Source organism: Carassius gibelio, chromosome B16 (genome assembly GCF_023724105.1).
Source record: "Carassius gibelio isolate Cgi1373 ecotype wild population from Czech Republic chromosome B16, carGib1.2-hapl.c, whole genome shotgun sequence".
Lineage (NCBI taxonomy): Eukaryota > Metazoa > Chordata > Actinopteri > Cypriniformes > Cyprinidae > Carassius > Carassius gibelio.
This window is the reverse complement of record NC_068411.1, coordinates 24,898,741-24,925,154: the sequence shown is the minus strand read 5'-3', so window position 1 is coordinate 24,925,154 and position 26,414 is coordinate 24,898,741. Positions and strand designations below refer to the sequence as shown.

General features: G+C 37.3%; 1 protein-coding gene across 1 annotated transcript; it reads left to right on the top strand.

Moving 5' to 3' along the window:
• The first annotated feature begins 1,293 nt into the window (after positions 1-1,293).
• On the top strand, positions 1,294-26,211 carry tgfbr2b (transforming growth factor beta receptor 2b). The gene is made up of 7 exons (XM_052578641.1): positions 1,294-1,631; positions 6,428-6,581; positions 7,235-7,419; positions 14,773-15,575; positions 18,173-18,314; positions 23,187-23,314; positions 25,321-26,211. Exons 1-7 carry the CDS (start codon positions 1,538-1,540, stop codon positions 25,507-25,509), a joined length of 1,695 nt encoding a protein of 564 aa, XP_052434601.1. The 5' UTR covers positions 1,294-1,537; the 3' UTR covers positions 25,510-26,211.
• The last annotated feature ends 203 nt before the right edge of the window (positions 26,212-26,414 follow it).

Sequence of the window (26,414 nt, the reverse complement as noted above, 5' to 3'; positions counted from 1 at the left end):
ATGCTTGTTGTAGAGTGCTGGCTGTGTTATTAGTGTGGTTAAATAAATCCAGAGAAAGATTTTATGATCATACAACAACAATACTCATTCTCGGATCTTGGCAGCCCCAACTGTAAAAGTTCTGCATGCTGCACTATGTTGGCCTGAAACCCCTGTGACAGCATCACGTGTGTTTACTGGATTGTTTTTGAATTTAAAGTGGAGCTCTTTGTCTCTTCTTCTGCTCTCTATCTCTCCATGCATATCATCTGTGGTAGGCAGGGCACTTTTGTGCATGTTCAGACCTGACTATCTACTCAATCCAAGCCTCAATTTGAACTTAAATACTGAGACAGCACATTGTTCTGACTTCCTCTCTCTCTCTCTCAAAATAAATAAATAAATGATGTAAAAAATCAGAAGGATCACTGTAACAATCGAGAAAGAGACAGCTTATGTAGGCCTACCATTTAAATCACAGAGACAGCTGTATTCTAACTTGGTAAGGTTCAAACTTGATGCCTGACATAGCTAATGATCACTTATGTTGTCCACTCTAACAAGTGTTATGGTATAATGATTACAGGGCAGCAACTGTTTCTGTAGAGGATAAGGCATTGGGGGCACACAAACACATATGAATGCACTTTAGCTATGTGAAGTCATGCCATAGAAATACCATATACTTGTCAGGACGTCCCACTGACTTCTGTTTTACCTTAAGCAAATTATGATTACTACGGGTTAAACCCATTGATCCATAATATAAATTATATAGATCAGCGGTTAACCCAATATTTATGTGACTGTTAAAAGAGATGTCATATTTATGAAAGCATTTAGGCGGTCAAAAACAGCTATTACTAATTTAATATAGCTATAGCCAAGTAGGCAATACAAAAGTTTGGAGCTATATGGGGACAGACTTAACTAAAAACAAATATATATCTCTCTGAGAAAATGAGGATGTATGGATTCATTGAATATGTAATTAGATGTGAAAAAGTTTAATAGCCCTACTAGTGAGTATATTGTGATTTAGGACAATTTGTTTCATTACGGTTCACCATTTATATTAAATAATATATAAACAAGCGCACATAAAACAAGTATACACACACTCGTGAACACTAAAGACATACTTAGATATTTCCACCTCAAAAATACCATAGAGAAACCACATCACAAGTGAAAACGTCGCGACGAAGGCGTCCATCGCTTTAAACGACACGGATCCCATAATAATATCGTCAACATATTATTTAAAGTCCTACACAATAAAATTAGAAGAGAAGGCACATGTGTAATTACAGGCTGGAGAAAAGACTGTGTTGAGAGGGAGGGAGACGGAGGAAAGTCCTGCCCTTTCTGAAGATTTCCTGTTTCACTAGGCGAGCAACAGTAAGCGACTCGAGCACACACATTCCCTCACAGTGACTGTTCACCTCAGCAGCATGAGACGCTCTGCTTTCCTCAGGATCAGACGCTAAAATCAGCACGCTTTCTGGTCAAACCACGCCAGCTGGGTCTGGTTCACATTTATGCGAGGGATACGGACATGATCGCGATTCTAATGGAGCAATATTGGCTTTCTCTGCTCTGTTGGGGGACTTTTTTGATTTCTTCGGTTGTCATGGATCGGAGCAGAGACGGTGAGTTTCTGTTTTGACATCTCTTGCGCTTTTCTGAAGTGGGCAGGTATATAGACTACGAGTGTAATTGTGTGTTTTTATGCAGGAGACCCGTGTATTAATCATCTCCTGTGGCTCGTTTTCTCATAGTGGAGCGTTTGTTTCTTGACTGCTTACTTTTAAAGGCGTGCAACAGGTGATCGCATTCAGTGAACGCCAGCTTCAGCGTTATTTTTTCTTGAAAAAATAAGAAGCAACATATATTTGCTCAGGTGTTTGACATCATCAGTCAACATAAAATGCAGTTTTATTGTTCTGTCCTGTGCAGACTAAACTTTCCACATCTGTTTTTTGATACAACTGACTTGACGGTGATAATTTTGTTTGTAAAACCTTTATTAGAAATAGGTCTAATTGACGTCAGTTTTATATATGTATAGGGCCATGTAATGTAAAGTGTAGGTTATAGGCACCTTATAAAGTATTTTGCATGGTATGGGGATTGTATCAGATGGGTTTTACTTTGTGGTGCTTTGATGTAAACCAGTGGTTCCCAGCCCTGTTCCTAGAGGCACCCCAACAGTGCACGTTTTTGCATGTCACCTTTATCAAACAAACCAGATTCAGGTCATCAGCTCATGAGTAGAGAATCCAAGATCTGTGTGTCACAGAAAAGAGACATGCAAAATGTGCAGTGTTGGGGTGCCTCAGGGACAAGGGTTGGGAACCATGCTGAATGATTACATATCAGTGGAAACTAATAATTCATTATATTGCCATGATGTGAGAAGTTTAGAACCATGTCTTTTCATGTCATAAACTACTTTAAGATGGCCTTAATGATAATTTATAGTAACTGAAAGAAATGCAAAAAAGGACGCATAAATGTTCAGAAAAATAGCCTATTTGTACTATGCAATTCCTTAAAAAACATTGTAGCAGTATGAAATCTTGCGAGTACTGTAATACAGTGGCACACTTTGGGCACATTTGTTAGTGACAGTGAAATATTTATTCTGTCTCATTAAGCTTTGAAAGACATGGGAATCAAACACATTCCTCTAATTGAGTGCATGACATTTCATCATGTTAATACATCGACTTGTTTCTGTTGTTATTCCCTCAAATGAGTGTGTGCACAAGGGAACGCCCTTATGAGCTGACAGCTGAAAAACATTACGAGTTTGTCTTTACGGTTGAAGTGGAAGTGTTTGACAGTTTGCGCAGGACGTTTTTCCATTTCAACCAGCCCCGCGTCCTTTCTCTCATTGGTATAAATTGTTTATCTCTCTCTGGCCTGTCATTAATTTCAGCCTCTGTGATTACAGGTTACTTTAGACACTAATTACACTCACTGAACTCCTCCTCACCTCACGCCTGTGATTATACAGCAGCATATGTTTGTCACACAGCGCTGTGTTTGGTGGAGCAACAGAGATATTTCTTACAGAAATCATATTTTCCAGATGTCCGGCTACATCTTTGCCACTTCCTGTTTCCAGCCTTGCTTGGCTGCATGTAGCTCTGCACACTTTGCTGCTGAAACACACTAGGGCTGTGTGTGCTGCGTTTGAGCCACGTGCAAGAGTTTCGCCCTGCTTGTTTTTGGCATTGCAAATAGCATCAGACGCTCCTGTATGCAGGTCTGACACTTGCCTCCCTGTTTGTGTCTCTAGAATGTTACTTTTATTAATCATCTGGCCAAATAGGTCATTTTGAGCTCATCCTTTCTTGCATCATGCACTTAAACTCACACGTTTTGTTGTTGTTGAGTCACTCTGCTGTCAAGTTTAAAAAGGGAAATTTTAAAGTGCAACTAATGGTGCTCAGTTTGTCCAAAATTTTGCATTTGCATTTTGTACAGTTATTTTTGAAGTACCTTATCAGATGTTTTTGTGGACTGCCAGAGCTCTTTCTGCTTATCTGGAGTGTGGAGTCTTTAAACGACTGATCTGAAAACTGTTTATACACCAAACTTGTTTACTTACAGTAAGTAGGACCTAATTTCCATTTGGCCCTTTGAAAAAGAATCACATATTTTAAGTTAAAGGGTTAGTTTACCCAAAAATGTAAATTCTGTCATTAATTACTCACCCTCATGTCGTTCCAATACCATGAGACCTTCGTTCATCATCCGAACACAAATTAAGATATTTTTGGGGTTTGGAAAGACATGAGTAGACCTAATTACATTTACATTTATTCATTTAGCTGACGCTTTTATCCAAAGCGACTTACAATTGCTATATATGTCAGAGGTCGCATGCCTCTGGAGCAACTAGGGGTTAAGTGTCTTGCTCAGGGACACATTGGTGTCTCACAGTGGATTCGAACCCAGGTCTCTCCGACCAATGGCATGCGTCTTATCCACTGCGCCATCACCACCCCTAGTTAATGACAGAATTTAATAATTTTGGGTGTGTTATGAATACTATCCAAATGAAATAGTGTGAGGTAATGGCTCTGCAGTATATACGGTTATTCAGTCAGGCTGGGCTGTAGATAAAGAGTCAGTGAGCAATACTTATGGAGTAAAAAAAAAGTTCCTTTGTAGGCCCTTGAAGCCATGTGAGACCCAGGCTAGTGGATGTAGGTTGTTTACCGAAGCCTCTCCGGCCCTCTGTGCCAAGAACTCAAAAATAGCTTTCTCGGGATGAGAAGAGGGGTCACATAACCTCAAAATGGCTGCATCTGATTTGACCGTATTTGTCTTCATATCCTCGTGTCCGACACAATCCCCTCTTGGCTCGCTCCAGTGAACCAGGGACTAAAAGAGCACATAGTCTTGCTTATCTGCTCAGCTCGAAAAACAGAGCTAAAGCAGCCAAAAAATGACAGTGGATTGATCTTAAGACAAGATGGTATCGGTTTGTAGGTTTTATTTATGCAGTCAAAACAAACCTATTATGCTACAAAACTGTGTTGACCTTAAACCAACGCTGAATATTAGCAAAGATGATCTTTTCTAGTGATTGGTTGGTTGTTTCTTCAGTAGAAGTGTCTTGGTTGTTATTCTGTCAGTGGAAGGAAAGCCACACATCCGCCATATCTGTGCTTCCTTCCTTGGTCGGGTCACCTGTTCCGTCCTTTCCAGAAGAGCGGTGGAGACGAGGAGCGATAGCTGAGTTAAGGGAAAATGGGGGTCAGAGGTCTTGTGATTGTCTCTCTACCATGTTATGGTACTGCCTTCTCTGTATCAGAACAGTTACCCATCATTGAGACCTGAACATTTGGAATTAGTGCTGCTGGACTGAACTGCAAGTGACTTGTTTTAATCTTAAGAGGCATTCACACTCACAGTGACAGTGAACATATCATTCATTTTCAGTGAAAGTTGGAAATCTGAAGCAACATCATGAATGACAACAGACCATTGAAGATGAGTCAAACTTTATTATATGTGAATATGCCAACAACCAATGAGAGAGCAGAGAGTGGAGTTCACATTTCAATTGGACGCTTTCCAGCAATTCAGACTAGGAATGCAATAATATTACATTTAACCTGATACAGATAAGCTGATAATTATTTTCATGGTATGACTGATATAAAAATCATATATTATTTAATTTCAAAATAAATGGCAAACAAAACACTTAAAACTAAAATAAATCATTTAAATGCTACAAGTTAATAGACATCACAACATTATAGTTTACAATATGAAACATGGGCCTAGATGTTCATTTTGTTAAAAATGAAATGACAAGTGTTTTTGTTGATTAAGTGGGTGTTAGAGGATTGAAAATGTAATCTAAAGTTAAAAAAGGGTAATGCATGCTTTATTTTTAGTAAATTTTTTTTTTTTTGTGTGTGTGTTTTTTTTTTTTTGTCAGTTTTATATTTTTAATGTTTCCATTTGGCTTTATTTTTTAATTTTTAATAATTCTGATACTTCCACTTTAGCTTACTTCAGTTAGTTTAAAAGTTTGTTTTTCACCTATTTTACAAATATCAATTATACATTTTTCAGCTTTATTTTAGTTTAGAAAAACATTTTTTAAACTTTTATTTAACAATAACAAGACTGCACTTTTTTTCCTCAAAGAACCCCCTTAAAATGTTTCCATTAGAGCAATAAAACAAAACTGTGCACAATTAATTAGTTTGCAATGTGATTAATGTGTTTAAATATCATTTGGGCTTTGCTCTGCGTTTGATTTCGAAGTCTTTCAGTGTGTTTGAATGACCGGTGCCCCTTTCAGTCCCAGAGAGCCAAAGTGGCCTTTTATCACATGAAAGGAGGTTTGTGGTACTCCAAAGAGCAGCTAAACTAACAAATTACGTAATACAGTTTAACGACTTCTTATGGATTGGCCAAATACAGTCTCGCTGAAATTGAAAAACTATACACACTTAGACATGACTCATGCAGCACCAAACTAGCAACCCCTTGCGTGTTCTTGAACTCACATTTCGGGTGTCTAGATTTACAGACTAAACCAGTGGCAGTAGTATAGCTTTTCCACTGATCTGAGGTCCTGATGTCAGTCTTTACTCTCAGAGACAGGAGTTTGATGCCGTTTGGTCTCTTTGTGCTGGTGTTTGCTTGATCGCATCAGTGCATTTAGGTCAGAGTTTCAGGAACTTGACAAGGGAGCTGGAGATGAAGGCACGTTTAAACAGGGCATTGAAAAGCAGATAAAAGAGCGAGCAGTGTGTATATCTGATAACAGAAACCGCCAGCATTTCATCTCACACTCTTTTATGGTCCCTTAGGACAATACACAAGGGCAGTAGATGCAACATTGGATCAGAAATGTTGATTAAAAGAGTAAATTGGTTTAATAGGTTACCTTGTTTCTGTTTTATCCTAGATGGGATGCATCCTTCAAGTCCAATTCTGTTCTCTCAACTGTGTAAGTTCTGTGACGTGGAGGCATCCAACTGTAAAGGCACCGGCACCTGTGAAAGCAACTGCAGCATCACATCCATCTGTCCCTCTGCTGGTGAAGTCTGTGTGGCTATCTGGTATGTCACTGTTCAAGTCATATTCTTCCACAACTTTTTATGAAGTGTAAAACATCTGTTATTTGCAAGTGTAAAACATCTGTTATTTGCAAGTGTAAAACATCTGCTTTGCACAACAGTCAAAAATCACCAATGAATCTTGTTCACAGCTTGCAGTATTATTATCATATTTAAAACAAAATTGAGCCTTAATTAATATGCTAAGTTTAAGTACATATTGGTGGGTTTTATCAAAATGTGAGAACTTTCAGCACTTCTGAGGGAACTTTTCTTTTCTGCTTACATAACCAAGGTCAAGTGGTGAGGAGAAGAAATTAAATGATCCTATATTATCCAAAGGCCTAACACTTCATAATCCAATTCAATACCAGTAAATACTAGCAAGTTTTGCTCTGAAATGAAAATGATGTCATTTCATATTGTCTTCAATTATGGAAAAAGCGCAGTTAAATATAGCAACAAGTAATTGCTGTATCGAAGTGCTTATTATGTTTAATGATATAGCAACAAGGGAACATGCATTATATTTTTTTTATTGTCAATGTCACCTGAGAATGTAAAATAACAATTGAATTGTTTTTTATATTGACAAAAGAACTGTCATTTGATATCATAATCCCTATAATAATAGTGTATGTGTTTGTGCTCGTCAGGAGTGATTCCAACAACACGATCGAGACGTTGTGCCACAACCCCTCCAAACCCCTCTATGGCATCATGTTGGAGAACTACACCAACACCAAGTGCGAAATGAAAAAGAGGATGTCCAATATAGGCCCATTCCACATCTGTTCCTGCAACGACGAGGAGTGTAATGACATGCTGATGTTCACACTCCGTAAGTTTCCCTCTTCATTTCCTTCTTCTTTCAAATTTTGTGTATCCTCCCTATTAGTGTCTTTGGTAGTAGTGCTTTATAGTAGTGTGGTTTCCAACCATTGTGTCCTTGGGCAAGGTACTTCAGGTTGATCCAGCTGACAGGCCCAGATGGAATCAGCGGCATCATGTTTTTCCCGGCTGATTTTGAAGGAAAAACTGCTGAATGGATTTAAACATGGCACAACTTTTTCATCAGAAGATTTTTCATCAGAATGGATGCTTTGATTCAAAAATGACTTTTCTTTATTGACTGACCTAAAAAAATGAATTGCAATAAACCCTTTCTCTTCCAATCATTCTGGTAACACCAACTTTCACAATCCAACCTAAAATCAAGCCAAGCCCTATTATTATTTTTTATTCTGAAATAGTTGATTTTAGAATTGAAATGGATGCGGATGCCAGGCATTGTTTTAATTGTTTACTAAAAACTATTTAAAATACAATTTTTATTAGAAATAACATAGAATATAAAGCTTAATTAGAATGGTTGCTTTTGGCAACTAACTGTACTATGATTAGGCTACTAAAACTAAAATAAAACTAGTTAAATTTAAATATGAAAAAACTAATAAAAATGACAAAAGCATGTAGTAAAATTATAAAAAAAAATATTCTGAAAATATAAAAATTAAAGCTAGTTAAAAATATGAATAAATGCTATAATAGTATATAAATAAGGCTAAAATTACTCTGATGAAAAGGTCAGGAATTTTGTAGAATTTTATGAATGACAGACATTCCAAATCGGTGGAAATCTGGCGTTCTGCAGTCAAAGATTCCGTGTGGGCCTGCAAATTGGTAAGTGAAACCAGAGCATTTCAACCTCTGAAGCTTCTCATGTGATGTAGCCTACATCATATCTCTCTGAGGTTTTCCATTGACTATAGAAACTTGCGTTAGTGTGTAAATACTGAACCGTGTTTCAGCTAGTTTTGGTTTTGATAGTGCTACACTTCAGCGCACTAGATAAACAGCACTCAACTGAGCTGATAAACCAAACCCAAGCAGAACATGTTTATCTCCCACGCACAAGCTGTACAATGCTAACTATTTAGCACTGGCTCGTAGCGTGTAACATGCTCTGGTATGTGAGCTCAGGTTGTCGTAACGTTCTAAAGCAGCTGCATTGTTTCTGGCCGGGTTGTGCTGTCTAAGACAGACTTTCTATTGGCTTTGGTTGAGTGGACGGCCGAGGATCTCAGACATGTGGTTTCCTGTCTGTGTAACTTGAAGCAGAGACATCACAACCACATGGCAAAACAGCTGTGTGCACTAGGCATTTACTAAAATAACCTTATTTACCACTATTTTGAAAGTTTATTGCATGTTTCGTATGCTTCAAAGAGCCACATTTCCGTTTTTAAACGAGGAATATCCAAATTGTATGCTTTATAAACCTAAAACAGTACGTGGGGATTTCTTAGGTGTGGGTTATCTTGAGGAGAGTCTGCTTCCTTCTTTCAGTACATAAACACGTTTATCATAAGCTACTGAAGACGGATTCTACCGTTGATAAATTGTGGAGTTATGTTGCGAAAGATGATGTTTGAGCAGGTGTTTGATGCCTGTAGTGTTTGCTCTGTAAGAACAGTTGAGGGAGGCTGTAATTCCATCCGGCGAAGGAGGCCTCATTCCCTGCCAGAGTGGGGAAGTATTGCAGGAAGTCCATGTTTACTTATTGGAACGGTTCCATGGCATATTTCTCCAAAAATGCCAGGCATTGTTTTCCCGGACCATAACATTTTTATGACATTAACTGTGGCTGAGAGCCTGCAGGGTCCAGCGATAAGCTCCCTATTCTGTATTCGGCTGGAGACGCCGCCGTTTCTTTGGACTTCATTATGGCAGCTGCAGAGTGTACACACCAGCTAATAATTACGTACTCCACAGCAGGGCTTTGTTGTGGAGCAATTTCACACACATTTTATGCTGAATCGAATAAACAGAAAGGCAAGCTACAGCTAATTTTGGCCTAGGTGGACTTTAAGGTGGAAATACTCTGAAAACTAAAGGTGCCTTAGTTTACTGAAGGTACAATGGTATATTTTTCTAGATATTTCGAGAACTGCCCTTGAATGTACTTCATGAGGGTGTCTAGATGTTCTCCAGAGAGCGTCTTTTCATTTTTTGTGTCAGTACTGCCATATTGTTTTATATGTTTTTTTTAAAGACCATTATTTTGAATAATTATTATAGCTGTATGAAAGTGAAAGTAAAGTGACGCAAAATTCAGCCAAGTATGTTGACCCATACTCAGAATTCGTGCTCTGCATTTAACTCATCCAAAGCGCCCGGGCGGTTGGGGGATCGGTGCCTTGCTCAAGAGCACCTAAGTCGTGGTATTGCAGGCCCGAGATTCGAACCCACAACCCTAGGGTTAGGAGTCACAATTCTCTAACCACTAGGCCACAACTTCAAAAAAAAAAAAAAATTTTTGTTATATTATAACAGAATAAACCCCAACAGAATAATCAGGTGTGTATCGTCCTAAATGTTTTTATTTTTTTTTATTTTAATTTATTAACTTATTACACACCTACTTCCCTCAAAACATTGATTTGAGTTAATATGCATATACACACACCGATAACTATAACATACAGTATATAAAGTTATTGGTTGTCATTGATGAACAGATTATTAAAATAAAAAGTGGCTGATGTATTGGTCTATCCACTGTCTTCATCCTGTAGATTATTCCTGCAAGATTTCAGTTTCACATTTAGAGGCATTATGGCATAAGCAGTCTGACTGCATGAAGATGTCATTATGCCTTTTAAACGAAGCTTCAGATAAATGAATGGAGTTTCATCTAGAAGAAGGGAAATGGAGAAACTGTGGTTAACCGAGGATTACTGTCATTAGTATACAGTACCAGAAAATTAAAATTTAGTTCCTGCTCAAATCTATGTAATTGGCCTGCAGACTATTAGTGCTGTTCTTCAAAATGGAGTTTGTGAAAACATTTCAATAAGCAGCCACTGAGTGAAAAAAAAAAAAACATTGAAATGTTTAATGCTTTAATTGAGAAAAAAAAAAAGATTTTGTAACTTGATGTTCTACAGTTTGTTTAAATTTGGCTCTGAAATGGGATGATGTTGAGATATGAAGACTGATGTCAATGATTGAAGCAGGCACATTTGCTGCTACTCTCTTCACAGTGATGGCCGTTATTGCCTAAGCACTCCAGCAATAGTACATTTGTTTCTAATAAGCAACTCATAAAGCTTGTCAGAAGGAGCGTGTTGCACTTTTCATTGTGGTTTGCACACATGTTTTTCTGTTTTTCTACTTGTAAACGTGATTGGCTCAATCAGAAGGAACATGAAGTGAATATGGAACCTTGGAGGCGTCTTGATTTAGAGGTCCTGGAAGCATGTTGTGGTTTTATCACAACATGAATCCATTTATATACATTACCATCACAGTAGGAAAATGAGCAAACTTCACACTCAGCTAGGTTGTTATTGCTGTAGCCTTCGTTTTTAGCAGATTTCCTGTTTGCATGTGCTGTATTATTTCTGAAACTGTGGTTGGCAGTGTTAGTAAATGTTTCTATAACTTGTAATTGCATTACTCAGTCATGATAAAAAAGTAACTAACCATGTTAAACGTACTCTAATTTTTTATTTATTTTTATTTATTTTTTTGAGTGCAGTGACGCATAGAATACACCATGATGTACACTCTTAAAAATAAAGGTGCTTCACGATGCCATAGAAGAACCTTTTTTAAATTAAATCAAAATTAAATGGTACATATTTTGTGGTAGATACAGTTTGTCATAATTTTCCTTAAAAAATGTAGCTCCTCTGCCCCTGAATTTTATTCCCAACACTGCTGTTTACCCAAATGCCGTGCTTATTTGATATCAGTGTCATCATCTTATTGTCACACAAAAATGAAAGATGCCAAAATATTCTTTCTCAGATCTTGTGGAAAGTACTCCTTATTCTTTCCTAGGATGACAATCCAGGCCGTTTGCCTGACAGGACAAATAAGCAGCAGCATGTGTCTGTGTCTCACTGGAATATTTCCAACCTGGCAATATGTTTCTACTCAGTTGATTTTTTATCATAGGTTATTTTGATGGAAAGAAGAACATAAAGGAAAGGAGGAGGAGAGCAGACTTAGGATTTGTGCCGACTTTACTTTCAATCCAACCCTGACCTGCACGTATACACGCTGGCTCGCAAACACATCCACACTCACATGCTAAGGAATCTTGGCCTCCAGTTATAGAGCAGATTGTTAAAAGGTCTGAGTCACACCGAGAAAGCCAACAACAGATCAAAACGGTGTTAGTGAGAGAAAAATAAATACTTGTTTGCGGTATGAGCCATTCTATAAAACAAAGTCGTAGCCATAACAAACAAACAGTAATAGGTCTGTGTTTCTCATGTAGAGCATGTTACCAATCGGAGTCTGGCAGTACTCTAAACTCACATCAGGACAGGGATCCAAAAGGCAGTAACGTACATATGGGAATCCTCACTTTGAATTGTGACATTTTTCAAAAGTAAAGCAAGTACACAATGTGCCCAGCAAATGAAAGCAGTTCGAAGCTTGTTTGCCATTGATCGTTAGTACGCAAGAGGGTGGAGAGAATTGGCCTGTCTGCATCGATAAGCTTAAGGAATATGTGAAACCTCATGTTCTGAGAGTTTGTTAACTGGAAAAGTCATGGAAAGCTTTTGAAGTTTTTGGTGAGAAATCGTTTTGTATGAGTGCCATGATGTAAAAATGTAAAAAAAGAAAAAAAAGAAAGAAATGTCATTTAAAAAATGAAAATAGCTGAAAGCAAAAATTAAATTCTATGTTTTATCAAAGAATAATGAACAAAAAAACACTACAAACTGTATGCCAAAAGGGAATTTAGTAATACAACATAAAAAAAGCAGATTTGTTTGTAAAAAGCACACACATCAGCATGCAAAAAAAATAAATAAATAAAAAGGAAAAAGCTGACCCACCAATATCGAATCCCATTTCTGCCACTAAATAAAGTTTTTATTTCATAATTCTAAATTTTCTATCGCTATTTCTATATAGACTCACAATTGCTAGTTATAAAGTCAGAATAGCAGTATATAAACTAGCAATTGTAATAAATTAAGTCAGAATAATAATTGGATAAAATAGATACAAACTTTATTATTTACTTCATAAAATCGGAAATGTGTGTTATAAAGTCAGAATTGCAAGACATAAACTCGCAATTCTGTGAAAAGATGCCACAATTGTGTTTTTATTTTGCAATTCTGACTTTATTTCTCAGAATTGCATCTTTATTTCACACAATACTGACTTTATAACTCACAATTGCGAGTTTATATCGTGCAGTTTTTACTTAATTTCTCTGAATTACGAGTTTATATCACATGGCGCAAACGGGCTTCCACAAAAAAACTCTAAAATTTTATATGTAAGTTCTCACCAACAGTGATGTTTCAAGCCATATTGCTCTTCATGGCTTTATTTTTTATGCATTTGGCTGATGCACATTCACTTGGACTGCATTCAAACCACACTTTTTTTTTTAATTTGCACCATACTTTACTGTTTGAGCTATAGGAAGGCAAAGGTCATGTAAACATAGGCAGACATGAATTAAATATCCACTATCGACCAACACTCTGAAATTAAAAACCCAATATGCTGCAGAGAAGTTCTGCATTCTTAATGAATCCTTTTCCAGTAAGTGTGAGTAATGGCAGTAATAGCGGTGTTTGCTAATGCGCTAATGAGAAACATGTCTATTGGTCACGAGAAGCAATTACATTTTAATAGATTAACTTGTGAGTCAGAGGTTTTGGAACGCGTAATCCACTTGATTCTTGTTAAGACCCTGGCACAGATGTACAGTGATGCGTTTAACAGTAGAGCCTGCAGAAAAGTTCCTCTTATTAGCTGATAATGTCATGGACCGGAGCAGTGTGACTGGCATCCTGTTTTATATGGCTGGAAAAGGTGCTGTGATTTCATGCATGTTTATATTGGTTGTTTGGCTCGAGAAGAGGTTTCTGCCGCTGTATGTGAAGAGTTGAGTGTTCCCTCTGCACCACACGTCTATGCTTTTTGCATGTGTTTGCTGTCTGTTCTGTCTGCCAAACGCATTGGCATTTTTTGACGGGTTTCTTCTCCCAGTGTTGTGGGTCCATTTCTGTTCTTTTTATGTCTGTGTCTCAATGATAAGGCGTGTCTGTGTGTTTGATGGAAGAATGCAGACAGACGAAACACTGACTCCACTCTCTGCCCACGTAGTTGGCAACTCTCACTTCGTCTCTGGATTGAACCTGCAGTGTTCGGGCTTCCAAGCCAGTCCTCGGGTTGGCAGGCGCACGTCGTAGCAGTGTAAACTTTGCCTTGAAAGATGAAGTCACAGAACAGACTCTTACTGTGTGAGATTGGCTCAAGCTCCCTGGTGTGGCAGAAAACAACTGTCTGCTCACAAACTGGGTTAATGATTAGGAGTTCAGTCAACCTGGGTACTAGATAACTAGATGGTTATGGCTGCTATTTCAAATGGCTCTAAATTCTGGACTTCTCTGCTGAGTAGTCAATTAATAGATCCTTCCTCCCAAAGTGACTTCCAGTATACTTTGCTCGAGGACACAAAGCATCACTACCTTTGACTAGATTGCATATATCACTATATTTACTTTTCCAAATGTTCCCAGTGGTCGCTTTGTTCAGTCAAATTGGATTTGATCACAATAATAATAGTATTAGTTGTTTATTGTTTTAATACTTTCATTGTAATGTCACAGCATTTTAGTTGATTTATTTACTTTTTATTCATTTACCTACATTTAGAAATGTTTCCAGTAATACGACATTGTTTAGCTAATTTGAATTTGTTCATTCATTAAATACAAAATATCAGCGAAATGCCCTCATCCAATAAATTGCTGTCAGGTCAACTAAAGATTTCTTGTTTAGCAAATGATCGATTAGCAACACAACAAATATTGATTTCTCATCTTTTCTGTCTTACACCGTTAATATGAGGTCAACTCTGAAGTGTTCGCCTCCTGAAGGAAACCAATTTGGAAAGCCTATAATGGCGTTGTTTGTTCAGACAACTCTTTTAGGATAATTGAGACAACATTTGGGCGAATATTGTTTGTCTAAATATGCTTGCTTTATAATCGATTCAAATTTATCTGAATTTTCTGTATGCAAAATATTTTTTTTATTTTTTTTAGACAGTGCTTTGGTTCATAAGTATGCAAATAAGTTGTTTTGATATGCATTTGCCCTGTGCTGAGCTGTGGCAAATGTTGACATCCTTCTGCTTTCTCACCAGCTTTAGGTCCGGACCCCACAAATAATCAGGTGGTGTTGGTGATCCTGGTCAGTTTGTTGCCCCTCCTTGTTCTGGCTGTGCTGGTCATCGCCTCCTTCTACTGGTACCGCATGTACCGTCGCCGCAAACTCGATGAGTGGGAGACCAAGAAGCCGTCCAAACGCAAGGGCCCCAAAGGCCCGCTGGACTGTAGCGACGCCTGTGCCATCATGATGGACGACGACCGCTCCGACAGCAGCTCCACGCACGCCAACAACATCAACCACAACACAGAACCTCTGCCCATCGAGCTGGACCTTCAGGTGGGCAAGGGCCGCTTCGCCGAGGTGTACAAAGCCAAGCTGAGACAAAGCCCCTCAGAACAGTTCGAGACGGTGGCGGTGAAAATCTTCCCTTATGAAGAGTACGCGTCCTGGAAGAATGAAAAGGAAATATTCTCGGACATCGATCTGAAGCACGAGAACATCCTACACTTCCTGACGGCCGAGGAGAGGAAGGTGGAGAAACAGTACTGGCTGATCACCGCCTATCATCCACGCGGGAACCTGCAGGAGTACCTGACTCGACACCTCATCAGCTGGGAGGACCTGCGGCTGCTCGGGGGCTCGCTGGCCCAGGGTGTGGCTCATTTGCATAGTGACCACACCCCTTGCGGGCGGCCCAAAGTGCCCATCGTCCACCGAGATCTGAAGAGCTCTAACATCCTGGTGAAGAATGACCTCACTTGTGTCCTCTGTGACTTTGGACTTGGCCTCCGCCTTGACAACTCTCTGTCAGTGGATGACTTGGCCAACAGTGGACAGGTGGGTCATGCAACAATATTTCATCTTCATAGGCCTTATACAGCAAATAAAGAGCTTCTACATTATCGATCAAACACCTTTTTTATGTCTCTGAAAGAAGACCCTCACCAAGGCTGCATTTATTTGATGATATATTCAGTAAAAAGAGCAATATTGTGAAATACTACTAATTCAAAATAATTGTTTTCTGAAAATGGTGTTTATTCCTGGTGAATTTTCAGGAGCCATTATTACAGTCTGAAATCACAAACATAAAAAAATTTAATTATTCCAAAAATGATTTTGACCAGTAGTTTTCATTGCATGTATAGAATATAAATTCAGTTTCTTCAGATTGAATGTAAATGCGCTAGTATGCAATAGAGTGCATCACTCCGGTTTCTTAAAGGCAGATACTTTCTCTTTACTGAGAAATCAATTGATTTGTATAATTTATTTCAAGACTTTTCTACCATGAATTTAATTTTAACTTAAGATCCACTAATCAGCTAACACATCAGAATGAAAGAGATCAGCAGCCAACGTCCACTTTCATGAAATATTGTGAATTGTTTAATTAAGACAGGCTTCTTGTATACACACACACACACACACACACACACAAACACACACACACACACACACACACACACATATACACTACCGTTCAAAAGTTTGGGATCAGTAAGATTTTTAAAATATTTTTTACCTAAGTTTCTTGTGCTCATCAAGGCTGTATTTATGTGATCAAAAATGCAGGGGAAAAAATATTTTGTGAAATTATTGCAATTTAAAATAACAATTTCTATTTTAATATAATTTAAAATATAATTTATTCATGTGATGCAAAGCTGAATTTTCAGCATCATTACTCCAGTCTTCATGTCACATGATCCTTCAGAAATCATTCTTATATGCTGATTTATTATCAGTGTTGAAAACAGTTGTGCTGCTTCATGACTTTTTCGGAACCTGTGATTCTTTTATGAATATAAAAAAAAAAAAATACAGCATTTATTCAAAATGGAAATCTTGTGTTACAATATACACTACCGTTCACAAGTTTGGAGTCAGTATATGTTTTTTCTTTATTTCTTTTGTTTGTTTTTTAAAGTAATGAATAATTTTATTGTGTTAAATGGATACAAAAAAGTTATACTAAAGGCTCATATTGTTAGAAAATAATTTAATTTATTATTCATAAAAGAAAAGAAAAAAATATCAGTTTGCTAAAAATAAAACATGATCCAGCACAACTGTTTGCAGCACTGATAATAAATCAGCATATTAGAATGATTTCTGAAGGGTCATGTGACACTGAAGACTGGGGTATTGATGCTGAAAATTCAACTAAATAAATTATATTTTAAAGTATATTAAAACAGAAATTGATGAGCATAAGAGACTCAATTAAAAACAATTTTATTTAAATACATTTTTAATTTTAAACCTAATACTTTAATTGAGTCTATCCCCTAAAGCTTAACTGAAACTTTCCATCAACCCCAGTGCAGCACAAGACTACCTAGATCCACTTGCTCTTATTGATTGGTAAGTGTCAAGTGAAGCGTTGGCGTGTTCCATACCTAGAATTGTGCAGATTTACAGTGGCAGGTGCGTCAGGTCATAACTTGCAGGGAAAGTCCCCTCAGGCATCTCACCATGTGCAGATGTGTGCGTTTTATGTATGTGTGCCCTTTGTTCAAACAGTCGGCTCAGATTTATGATTCACGAGCTGAAAATGAAAAGACAAAGGCAGCGAGTGAATCAGTAATAAACTAGTTAACAATCACCTGACTCTTTGACGTCTCTCCATACCAGAGTTCTGTGATGTATGTCAACATTCAGTTCAGACAGAGTTCAAAGGGAGTTTAAACTTCAATGCTAAGGTTATGTGTAATTATCACTGTTTAGGTTTGTTGATTGATTGGTGTGACCTTTTTACTTTTAAAGTGAGGTCAAGTAATAAAGTGAGCTGAAGTGTTTTAAAGTTAAAGGAATAAAAAAAGAGATGAAAATAGCTTGGTACCCTCAAAACAACAACAACAACACTGATAAAACCATAAATAATAATAATAATAATACAAAAATATATTTCTGGTTTCAATACACATATTTGAAATAGTTTGTTATAGATAAATTTATTAAGTTAGTAAATAATAAATTCGATTTCCAGGTAATAATGATATAGTTGTGTTGTCATGAGAATTATAATAATTAATTTTTATTTTTATAAGTTTCATTATTATTTATTTTTTATTATTAATAAATGTATAAATAAACGTGATGTCATAATCATAGTAATTGTATCATTATAATAGTTTAGATGATGATAATAATGCTATATTTGCATTGTCATAACAATCATACGATTTTTTTTAAATACATAAATAAAATGTGTCATTATAATCGTATATTAATAATAATTATTAGTTATAATATTTTCAGATTTACAAAAAAATAAGGAATATATTTATAATGAGTAATAATAAGTAATAATATAACTGATAAAAGTAGAAAAAGAAGTGTATTACTAAATGCTGTGTTCACATGGTCATGACATTCAGAAAAATGGAATATAAAATTGATAAAAGGTGTCCTTTGTATCTGATTGTCAGGTGGGTACAGCCAGGTACATGGCTCCAGAAGTGCTGGAATCAAGGATCAACCTTGAGAACATCGAGTCATTCAAGCAAACCGATGTCTACTCCATGGCCCTGGTGCTTTGGGAGATCACGTCCAGGTGTAACGCCATCGGAGGTGAGTACACAAACATCAGCCAGATCTTACTTTGAAACAAAACTCTTATTTTGGCATTTCCCAAACCAATATGATTAGTAAACTTGAGACAATGCTATTCTGTTTCTATTCTGTCTAGAATTGTTCCTCAAGGAGAACAGGGATGAAAATAGGCTCGCTTTTTGTCTGGTTCTGTTAGTGGCACTTTGTTTTTACTGTTGCCATCGTTGAGCTATTGTTTGTGAAGACTGCATGGAAAGCCCACTGCGGCCCACAATGTGTTTTGAGCGATTTGCAGCTTCCTGTTATTGGATTAGCCGTTCTTCAGCAAGAGCAGAGATGGTACAGCATACTCCTCACTCTGTTTGGGGAATGTAAGGAATGTGTGAAATGTCAAGTGCTTCCTAAGAACTTTCCCTTCTTTGGTCAGGTGGGAAGACAGATGCTAGTGTATTTTTGCCATACTGACATATCGGAGTTAAAAACAGTATACACATAGCTGTCGTTGAGCATTTATGCTCTCATATGTATGAAATACAACAACAGAAACGGCAATTAGTTATGGATATATATAATAAACATTGATGCATGTGAAAATTAAGGAAGAGGGAGGGAGTGTGTTGCTGTTTAGGCTTTTTCCTGCATTAAAAAATGATCCGTTACTGCCCAGTAAAAAGTCAGTCTGCTGAGTATTCATCCTGGTAAGGGTTAATTGAACAGAATGGATGAAGCCTACTGGATTTTCTTTCCAACTTTTATCATCTCATGATAGAGGAAAAAATGGATTTGTTTGTTTTCTTACACGGGAATAATCAGACAGGGTTACTTTATATATTATATTATATTACATAAACATCTTATTTGGTTCTAATTTTTATATATATACAAATAAAATGTTATACTGCAATAACTAGCTGGCTAAATAAATCTTAATTTGTGTTTTGTAGTGGAAAAATGGAGAAAACATTCTCTAAGTCACCAAGTTTTTCTTTTCTTTTCTTTTTTATTAATTAATACTTTTATTAATAAAGGTTGTATAAAAATATCACAAACATTTATAATCTTACAAACTATTTATATTTGAAATAAATGATGTTCTTTTGAATTCATCAGAACAAAAAAAGAGAGAGAAAATTGCAGTTTCCACAGTATAAAAGATATTAAGCAGTACAATAGTTTTTGGCAGTTACATATAATAATAATAATAAGAAGAAGAATGATCATAATAAAACACATTTCTTGAGCACCAAAACGGCTTATTAGAATGATTTCTGGAGGATCATGCGAAGCTGAAGACTGGAGCAAGGCTGCTGAAAATTCAGTTTTGCCATCACAGGAATAAATTACAATTTAAAATATATTTCAGTAGAAAACTGTTATTTAAAGTTTTTATAATATTTCACTGTAATACTGTATTTTTCTCAAATAAATGTAGCCTTGGTGAACATAAGAGACCTCTTTCAAAAACACTTAAACATCGAAACCTTAAACTTTTGAACATAAATTAAGCAAAATCTTATTAGATTTCTCTGAAAATCTGGTGTTATGTAATTCTGCTTCCCATGTAAATGTATCTCGGTTTAAGGGTGTTTACATAATTTACTGGAAAACGAGACAAAAATGCTAAGAATGTGAAGATCAGAAGGTGCATCTCAAAATTCTGCTCGCGTTTGAATAAAGGTGCAGCAATTTACTATTTTAATCAACTTTGGTAATATGAGTGGCAGTGTATTTGCATCTGTATATTGTTTCACACACTGTCACTGTGCCTGTTGAGTTGTGTTACCCACATGCCCCAGCATGCCTCTCTGTGGCTGAGTCCTCCTGTCATGCTGCTTGGAGCTTATCTGCAGAGCTGGAGCTGTTTTCAGCCAGACTGTCTGTGTCGAGGGGGGTTGAGACAGACATCCCAGGGTCTGTCTCCTCTGTTCCAGTAGCACCTTAAGAATGCAATGTGAAAAACCTGGGATCTCTTTCAAAAAGGGGGATAAGAAACATTTAGGGATGTAGCACTTGCAGACAGCAGCTGCAGAAAGCCCAAGTGTGGGCGATGGTGAAATGGAAAGCTGTGGCTCACTGTGTATGCTAGTAAGTCCTGAATTAGCTCGGGGTGTGGCCTGGTCTGGAGTAGTAGAGCAAACTTGAGACCCTGCCAGCCGAGGAGAACTCCCTCCTGTCCTCAGAGGAAGACGGGAACACAACTAAATGGAGGACAGCAGTTGGCTAGCAGGTGGCCGAGGCCCATGCAGGGTGGCCATCCATCAGTACAGGTCTCTGTTTCACTGCCGTCACGCTCTTCACAAACACATAAAAGAGCCAAGGGTGTTGTGCGCTCATGATCCACCCCAAATTTTTCTGACTGAAGCCTGAAAAATCATCCGGTCTGACAACATTGCTGTCACATTCCTCTTTAGGGGACAATTAAGTAGGCCCTAGTGTTTAAACAGGAATCTCAGCTCCTTACTGTGATTTATGAACTCTTAAATCTCTCTCTCTCTCCCTCCCTCTCTCTTTGTGTGTCAGTGTATCATTTTTTCAGAAATAATTTATTCATTTATTTATTATTATTAACTATGCAATTTTCATAAATCATAGATAGATAGATAGATTGTGTGTGTGTGTGTGTACATGTATATACAAATACTAACTGAAATTAGCATTATTTTATTCCACAAATATTTAAAAAATAATAATTTGTACTCTCTCTCTTTCTCTCACTATATATATATATATATATATATATATATATATATATATATATATATATATATATATACTGTATATAATGTTAATAAATTATTTTTTTACTTTTGAAATAAAACGACAATGTTCAAAAAGTATTTTATTGAGGACAGAATTGTTGGTTAATGTCATGACATGTCTGTTGGACATTCAGTTTTATAGAAACAATTCTATAAATTATCTATTAGCTTGCTTTAATACAGTTTCAATTAAATACATTTTCACACAGTCAATTCTGGAAGGGTTTGATTATTTCACTTTTCGTTTAGATTAGTATGGTTTTAAACATACATTTTTTTATGATGGATTTTCATATTTTTCATAAGTCAATGTCTGGAACAATAAAAAACATAATAAATGGTATATCTTTTAAGGTCACGTTTTATTATATAAATAAATACATACATAAAATAATGTAATAAAATAATATGTATATATTATTTCATTTTCATAAAAATCTATCTCTGAGACATTAAAGCACTCAAGAATGAAGAAGCACTCATAAAGCGTTTTCTTTATTCTTCTTCGACTCTTTCCCAGACAGAGACTCAGACAGGCAGGTCTGTGGAGGTAGCAGACGGTTAATCTGAAGGGGAAACTCTATTTTTAAAAAAAGTGCTTCCCTGGATACTTCTAGCTGGGCCTGGGGTGTGAGGCCTCTGCCGGCAGGACATCTGTTCCCGAAAACCACGGCATTCCTCACATAGCGAGTGCATTTGAGTAGCTCAGCCCCTTGTGCAAATCAGGACACATAGAAAAAGCAAGAAAGACCCAAAAAGAAAGATGTGCATGGTCTTAAAGGGATACTCCACCCTGCATGGTCTTAAAGGGATACTCCACCCTAAAATGAAAATGTTGTCATTAATCCATTAACCCCATGTCATTCCAAACCCATAAAAGCTTTGTTCATCTTCAGAACACAATTTAAGATATTTTGGATGAAAACTGGGAGGCTTATGACAATCCCATAGACTGCCAAGTAACTTACACTGTCAAGGTCCAGAAAAGTATAAAAGACATCATCAGAATAGTCCATCTACCATCAGTGGTTCAACCGTAACGTTATGGTTTGATTAATAAAATATCTTAAATGTGTTCCAAAGACAAAATAAGCTTTTACGGTTTTGGAACAACATGGGGATAAGTGATTAATGAAAAATATTATTATTATTGGGTGGAATAACGCTTTAATGTTGCAGACAGCAATGTGTCCTTATCTATGGACTGCATGCATGCTAAGCTCTGATCTAGTCCAGTTTACCACCATCAGGTCTGACCCTCACACGGGGCACCGAGGACAGCAGAAATAGCACTGTACGGGCGGGAGTATTTTGTTTAAGAGCTGAAACAGGGGAAGTCCACTTGTCAAAAACAGGATGCATTCACTTTTGGAGTCAGCTTCTCCGCAGGGGCCCAATCACAGTCCTCCACTTCCTGTCCCAGGCTGCACGCTGGCCTAGCCCCTTCCTGTGGGCCCAGAGTGCTGGGCAAGAACCACAAAACACACTCTGCAATCAAGAGCCAACTGCTCCAAAGTAAACTAACTCATCCACCATCATTTGCAGTAATAGATTTTATATTGGCCAAGAAGAGGACAATAACTGCTGTTTTATGACATCTCCGACTGTTTTGGGAAAGTGGAGGTTTTGGTGTTTCTTGCAGATTTTTTTTAGCGCCCTGTGTGTGTTTGTGTGTTATCTATAGCTGGCTCTGGTCAAGTACTTGGCTATGGAGGCTGAGGACAGATATATGATTGGGCCTCTGCAGCTGCAAGTTTCACAAGGTCTGGAAAATCTGTTTTCGGAGCTCGCTGGCACAGTCCAGTGATTAGCCTCATATTTCATCAATTTGTTCTTGTGAACAAAACAAATGACCCACTAACTCAGCATTGCTTATTGTTGCCATTCTGATGGAGAAACTGATTTCGTCCCATTTTTCTCCAGATGCCGTATTTATGTTTTTTTCAGGGTATAATAACCAGAGCATATGAAACATGCGTTCTTTTCCCCATTCAAGGCTTTCTTCCTGCTTCCAAACTCAGTGCTTCTCACTAGTCACGACCACATGCTCTCCAACAATGATTCTTCATGCTGTCGTAAGGGGATAGATCATATGTCAGATTATCTGATAGTCTCGTGTGTGTCTTTGCAGAGGTTAAGGATTACGAACCTCCATTTGGCTCGAAAGTCCGAGAGCACCCCTGTGTGGAGAGCATGAAAGACAACGTTCTGAGAGACCGGGGCAGGCCAGAGATCCCCAACAGCTGGATGAAACACCAGGTAAATCAGTGTGGAGTTGTATTTTGATCTCAGAACATAGTAAAGACAGCATATTAGCAGAGAGACAAGCAACTCCTTTGGGGAGCTTTTGGGGGGGGGGGGGGGAAATGTTTTTTAAGAAATTGATAATATTATAAAGCAATGAAGCAGTGAATTGGATCAAAAGTGAGAGTGAATACATTTATAATGTTGCAAATAAATGCTGTTCTTATGTTCAAACTTTCTGATTCATCAAAGAATCTTGAATAAAATGCCTAAGATTCAATTTTTTGAATAACAATTGATTTATTTTTTCCATAAAATGAAACATTTCTATTTTTTTTTTTTTCTGTAAACCGTGAATATATTATGTCATTTTGCTTCCCATGTTAATGTGTCTAGTTTTAAGGATGTTTCGATATTTTTATTGGTTTGACTGTCAAACCAATCCCAGACCTTGAATCCCAGAATTTTAATGTTTATTGACAAAAAGAGAAATTAAAAGATAAAAAAAAACACCAGGAATATGAAGATGTTGATAAGAAATAGTGAGTAATAAACTAAATAGTAAGTATAAGTTTACATGGACAACAGTATTGTGATTTTTACACAGGAAAGAAAATACTCTGATTAAGAATCTGCCGTGTTAACAGATTTTTGATTACCTTAATCGAAGTTTTCAAAAAATCAAAACATTTTGCTAAAGTCTAAGTTTACTCAAAGTAAACGCATGTGGAGTACTCCTATTTTAGCCACATTATCGAAGTACAGTATAGACATGTACATCTTAATCACATTATTACCGTTGTGTTGGACTTTTCATAAAACGGGAACATAAAAGGAATATTCTAAAAGCAACTCATGTACCGTATTTTTGGGACTATAAGTTGCACCTGAGTATAAGTCGCATCAGTCCAAAAATACGTCATGATGAGGAAAAAAAACATTTAAGTCGCACTGGACTATAAGTCGCATTTATTTAGAACCAAGAACCAAGAGAAAACATTACCTTCTACAGCCGCGAGAGGGCGCTCTATGTCTTCAGTAACTACAGCAGGCGGGAAGGAAGTCAACCGGAAGTTGAAGTCGGCCGCGTGCCGCCATCTTGTAGCAGAACTTCACTTGCGTTAGCATCCCATTGACTCCCATTCATTTTGGCGTCACTTTGACAGCGAATAACTTTACATCTGAGGTGGTTTAAAGACTCCATTTGTCCATTATTTATTTCTAAAGACACACAACAATTTATAAAGGGCTCCATTACCTTCTATGTTACATTATGGCCCCGTAAAAACAGTTTTTGTAAAAATAGGCTAACGATTGCGTCATAACCGACTCTCTGTCACATTACCGTACAGACAGGAGGAGAAGCTCGCAGGCAATTAACTTAATGTGTTAATATTAACATTTTAAAATACTATACAAAATAATTAATCAGAATACTTACTCCTGCTCAATCACGCCAAAGAACTCCCCGCTCAAGCTCGCCGTCTCTGCAAGATTAACGATGGCAGTTTGCACGCACAGCTACTAGAAGATTTACATCTGTCAGACAGGTTGCTGACGTCATCAAGCTTAGTTTGAGTTTGCGCATCAGAAACGGAAGTGCTAAAATAGCTAAAAATGGGCTTCACTTGTCTCAATTGAGTTCCAATGGGGTCGCTGTGTCCATTTCTTTTACTGTCTATGGACTACAGGAGCACTGAGCAGCATAGAGCGCCCTCTGGCGGCTCTTGACGGTAATGTTTTCTCTTGGTTCATTTCTCTTAGTTCATTTCTCTTGGTTCATGTCAAATTAATTTTTATAAATACGTCGCGCCTTACTATAAGTCGCAGGACCAACCAAACTATGAAAAAAAGTGTGAATTATAGTCCGGAAAATATGGTAAACACTTTAATCGTAATGTTGTCTTATTTAGAATAAGGTAAATAATTTGATTATTGATGTCCATGTAAACATTGACTGTGATTAAAATAATCACAACACATGCACAGACAACTAGTTTTTTTTTTTTTTTTATCTCCAGGGTGTGGCTGCAGTCTGTTCCACCATCAACGAGTGCTGGGATCACGATCCTGAGGCCCGGCTCACGGCGCATTGTGTGGCCGAACGCTTCAGCGAGATGGATGACGACCTAGACAAGTTGTCCACCTGCAGCAGCTCCGAGGAGAAGATTCCGGAAGATTGCTCTGTGAGCGTGAGCGATGACAAATGAGAGAGAGAGGGAGAAAAGGGTCACTCACTCTCTCTTTCTGCAGAAACTGAATGTTTGGATCCTTCCAGTAAGGTGGAGTGGAAGAATGTGGCCTTTCCATAAAGCTTTATGTTTCATAATCAAAGATTTCATGCACTTTATCAGATTATGCATAGCTCACACTGAGGAAGGTCAGGCTACCGAGCAAGAGGAGCTGGACAGACGCTGGGTTTCTCCTCTTGACAGCTGACCGAGAGCCAAATGTAATCAGGAAAATGTTTCGCCTCAACACTAAAGATTCATAGGAGATTGTAAGACTTTCTACAGATCACTTCAGGATTTTCTGGATTCATGGAAGAATGTGTTCAGTGAGAGATTTGTGTGTGCGAGTGTGTTTAAGACTAGTAGTGTGTGTGTGTGTTTGGAGTTGCTTTTATCGAGATATGTATTGTGCTTGTTAGCCAAAGAAAAAAGTATATTGTAAATACAGCTTTCGACATAAAAATCAACCCACACTATTGAGAGAGCCAAAAAAGGGAAGAGTGTATGCTGCACATTCCTAAAAAATGTGTTAAATGAAACAGTATTTTTAAGTTCACAAAGTGCCTCATGTTCACAGATCCTGGATATTAAATTGTGCCTCTCTTTTACTACTTTTTTATGTAATATATTGTAAATCTTTGAGGATTAAAATACATTTATGTACAGTATTGACACACAAAATGGTCGTGTTTTTCTTTTTCTTTAATACAGCCTGTTTGTTGTGTATAATTCTTTGGATTATGAGTGGGATTCATCGTTAGACAGTGTTTTAGCTCTCAGCCTGGGAAATTCGTGAAGGCTCCTTTCACATCAAAGATGATTGACAATTACCTGTAATACCGCCGCTGGTTGCAACAATGTTTTCAGTTCACCTTAACAAACAT

Excerpts from the sequence above, each read along its gene's own strand:
- tgfbr2b (XM_052578641.1), top strand. The coding sequence starts at position 1,538 with ATGATCGCGATTCTAATGGAGCAATATTGGCTTTCTCTGCTCTGTTGG. Across the intron at positions 7,420-14,772 it reads CATGCTGATGTTCACACTCC|CTTTAGGTCCGGACCCCACA; the intron begins GTAAGTTTCCCT and ends CTTTCTCACCAG. Across the intron at positions 23,315-25,320 it reads ACAGCTGGATGAAACACCAG|GGTGTGGCTGCAGTCTGTTC; the intron begins GTAAATCAGTGT and ends TTTTATCTCCAG.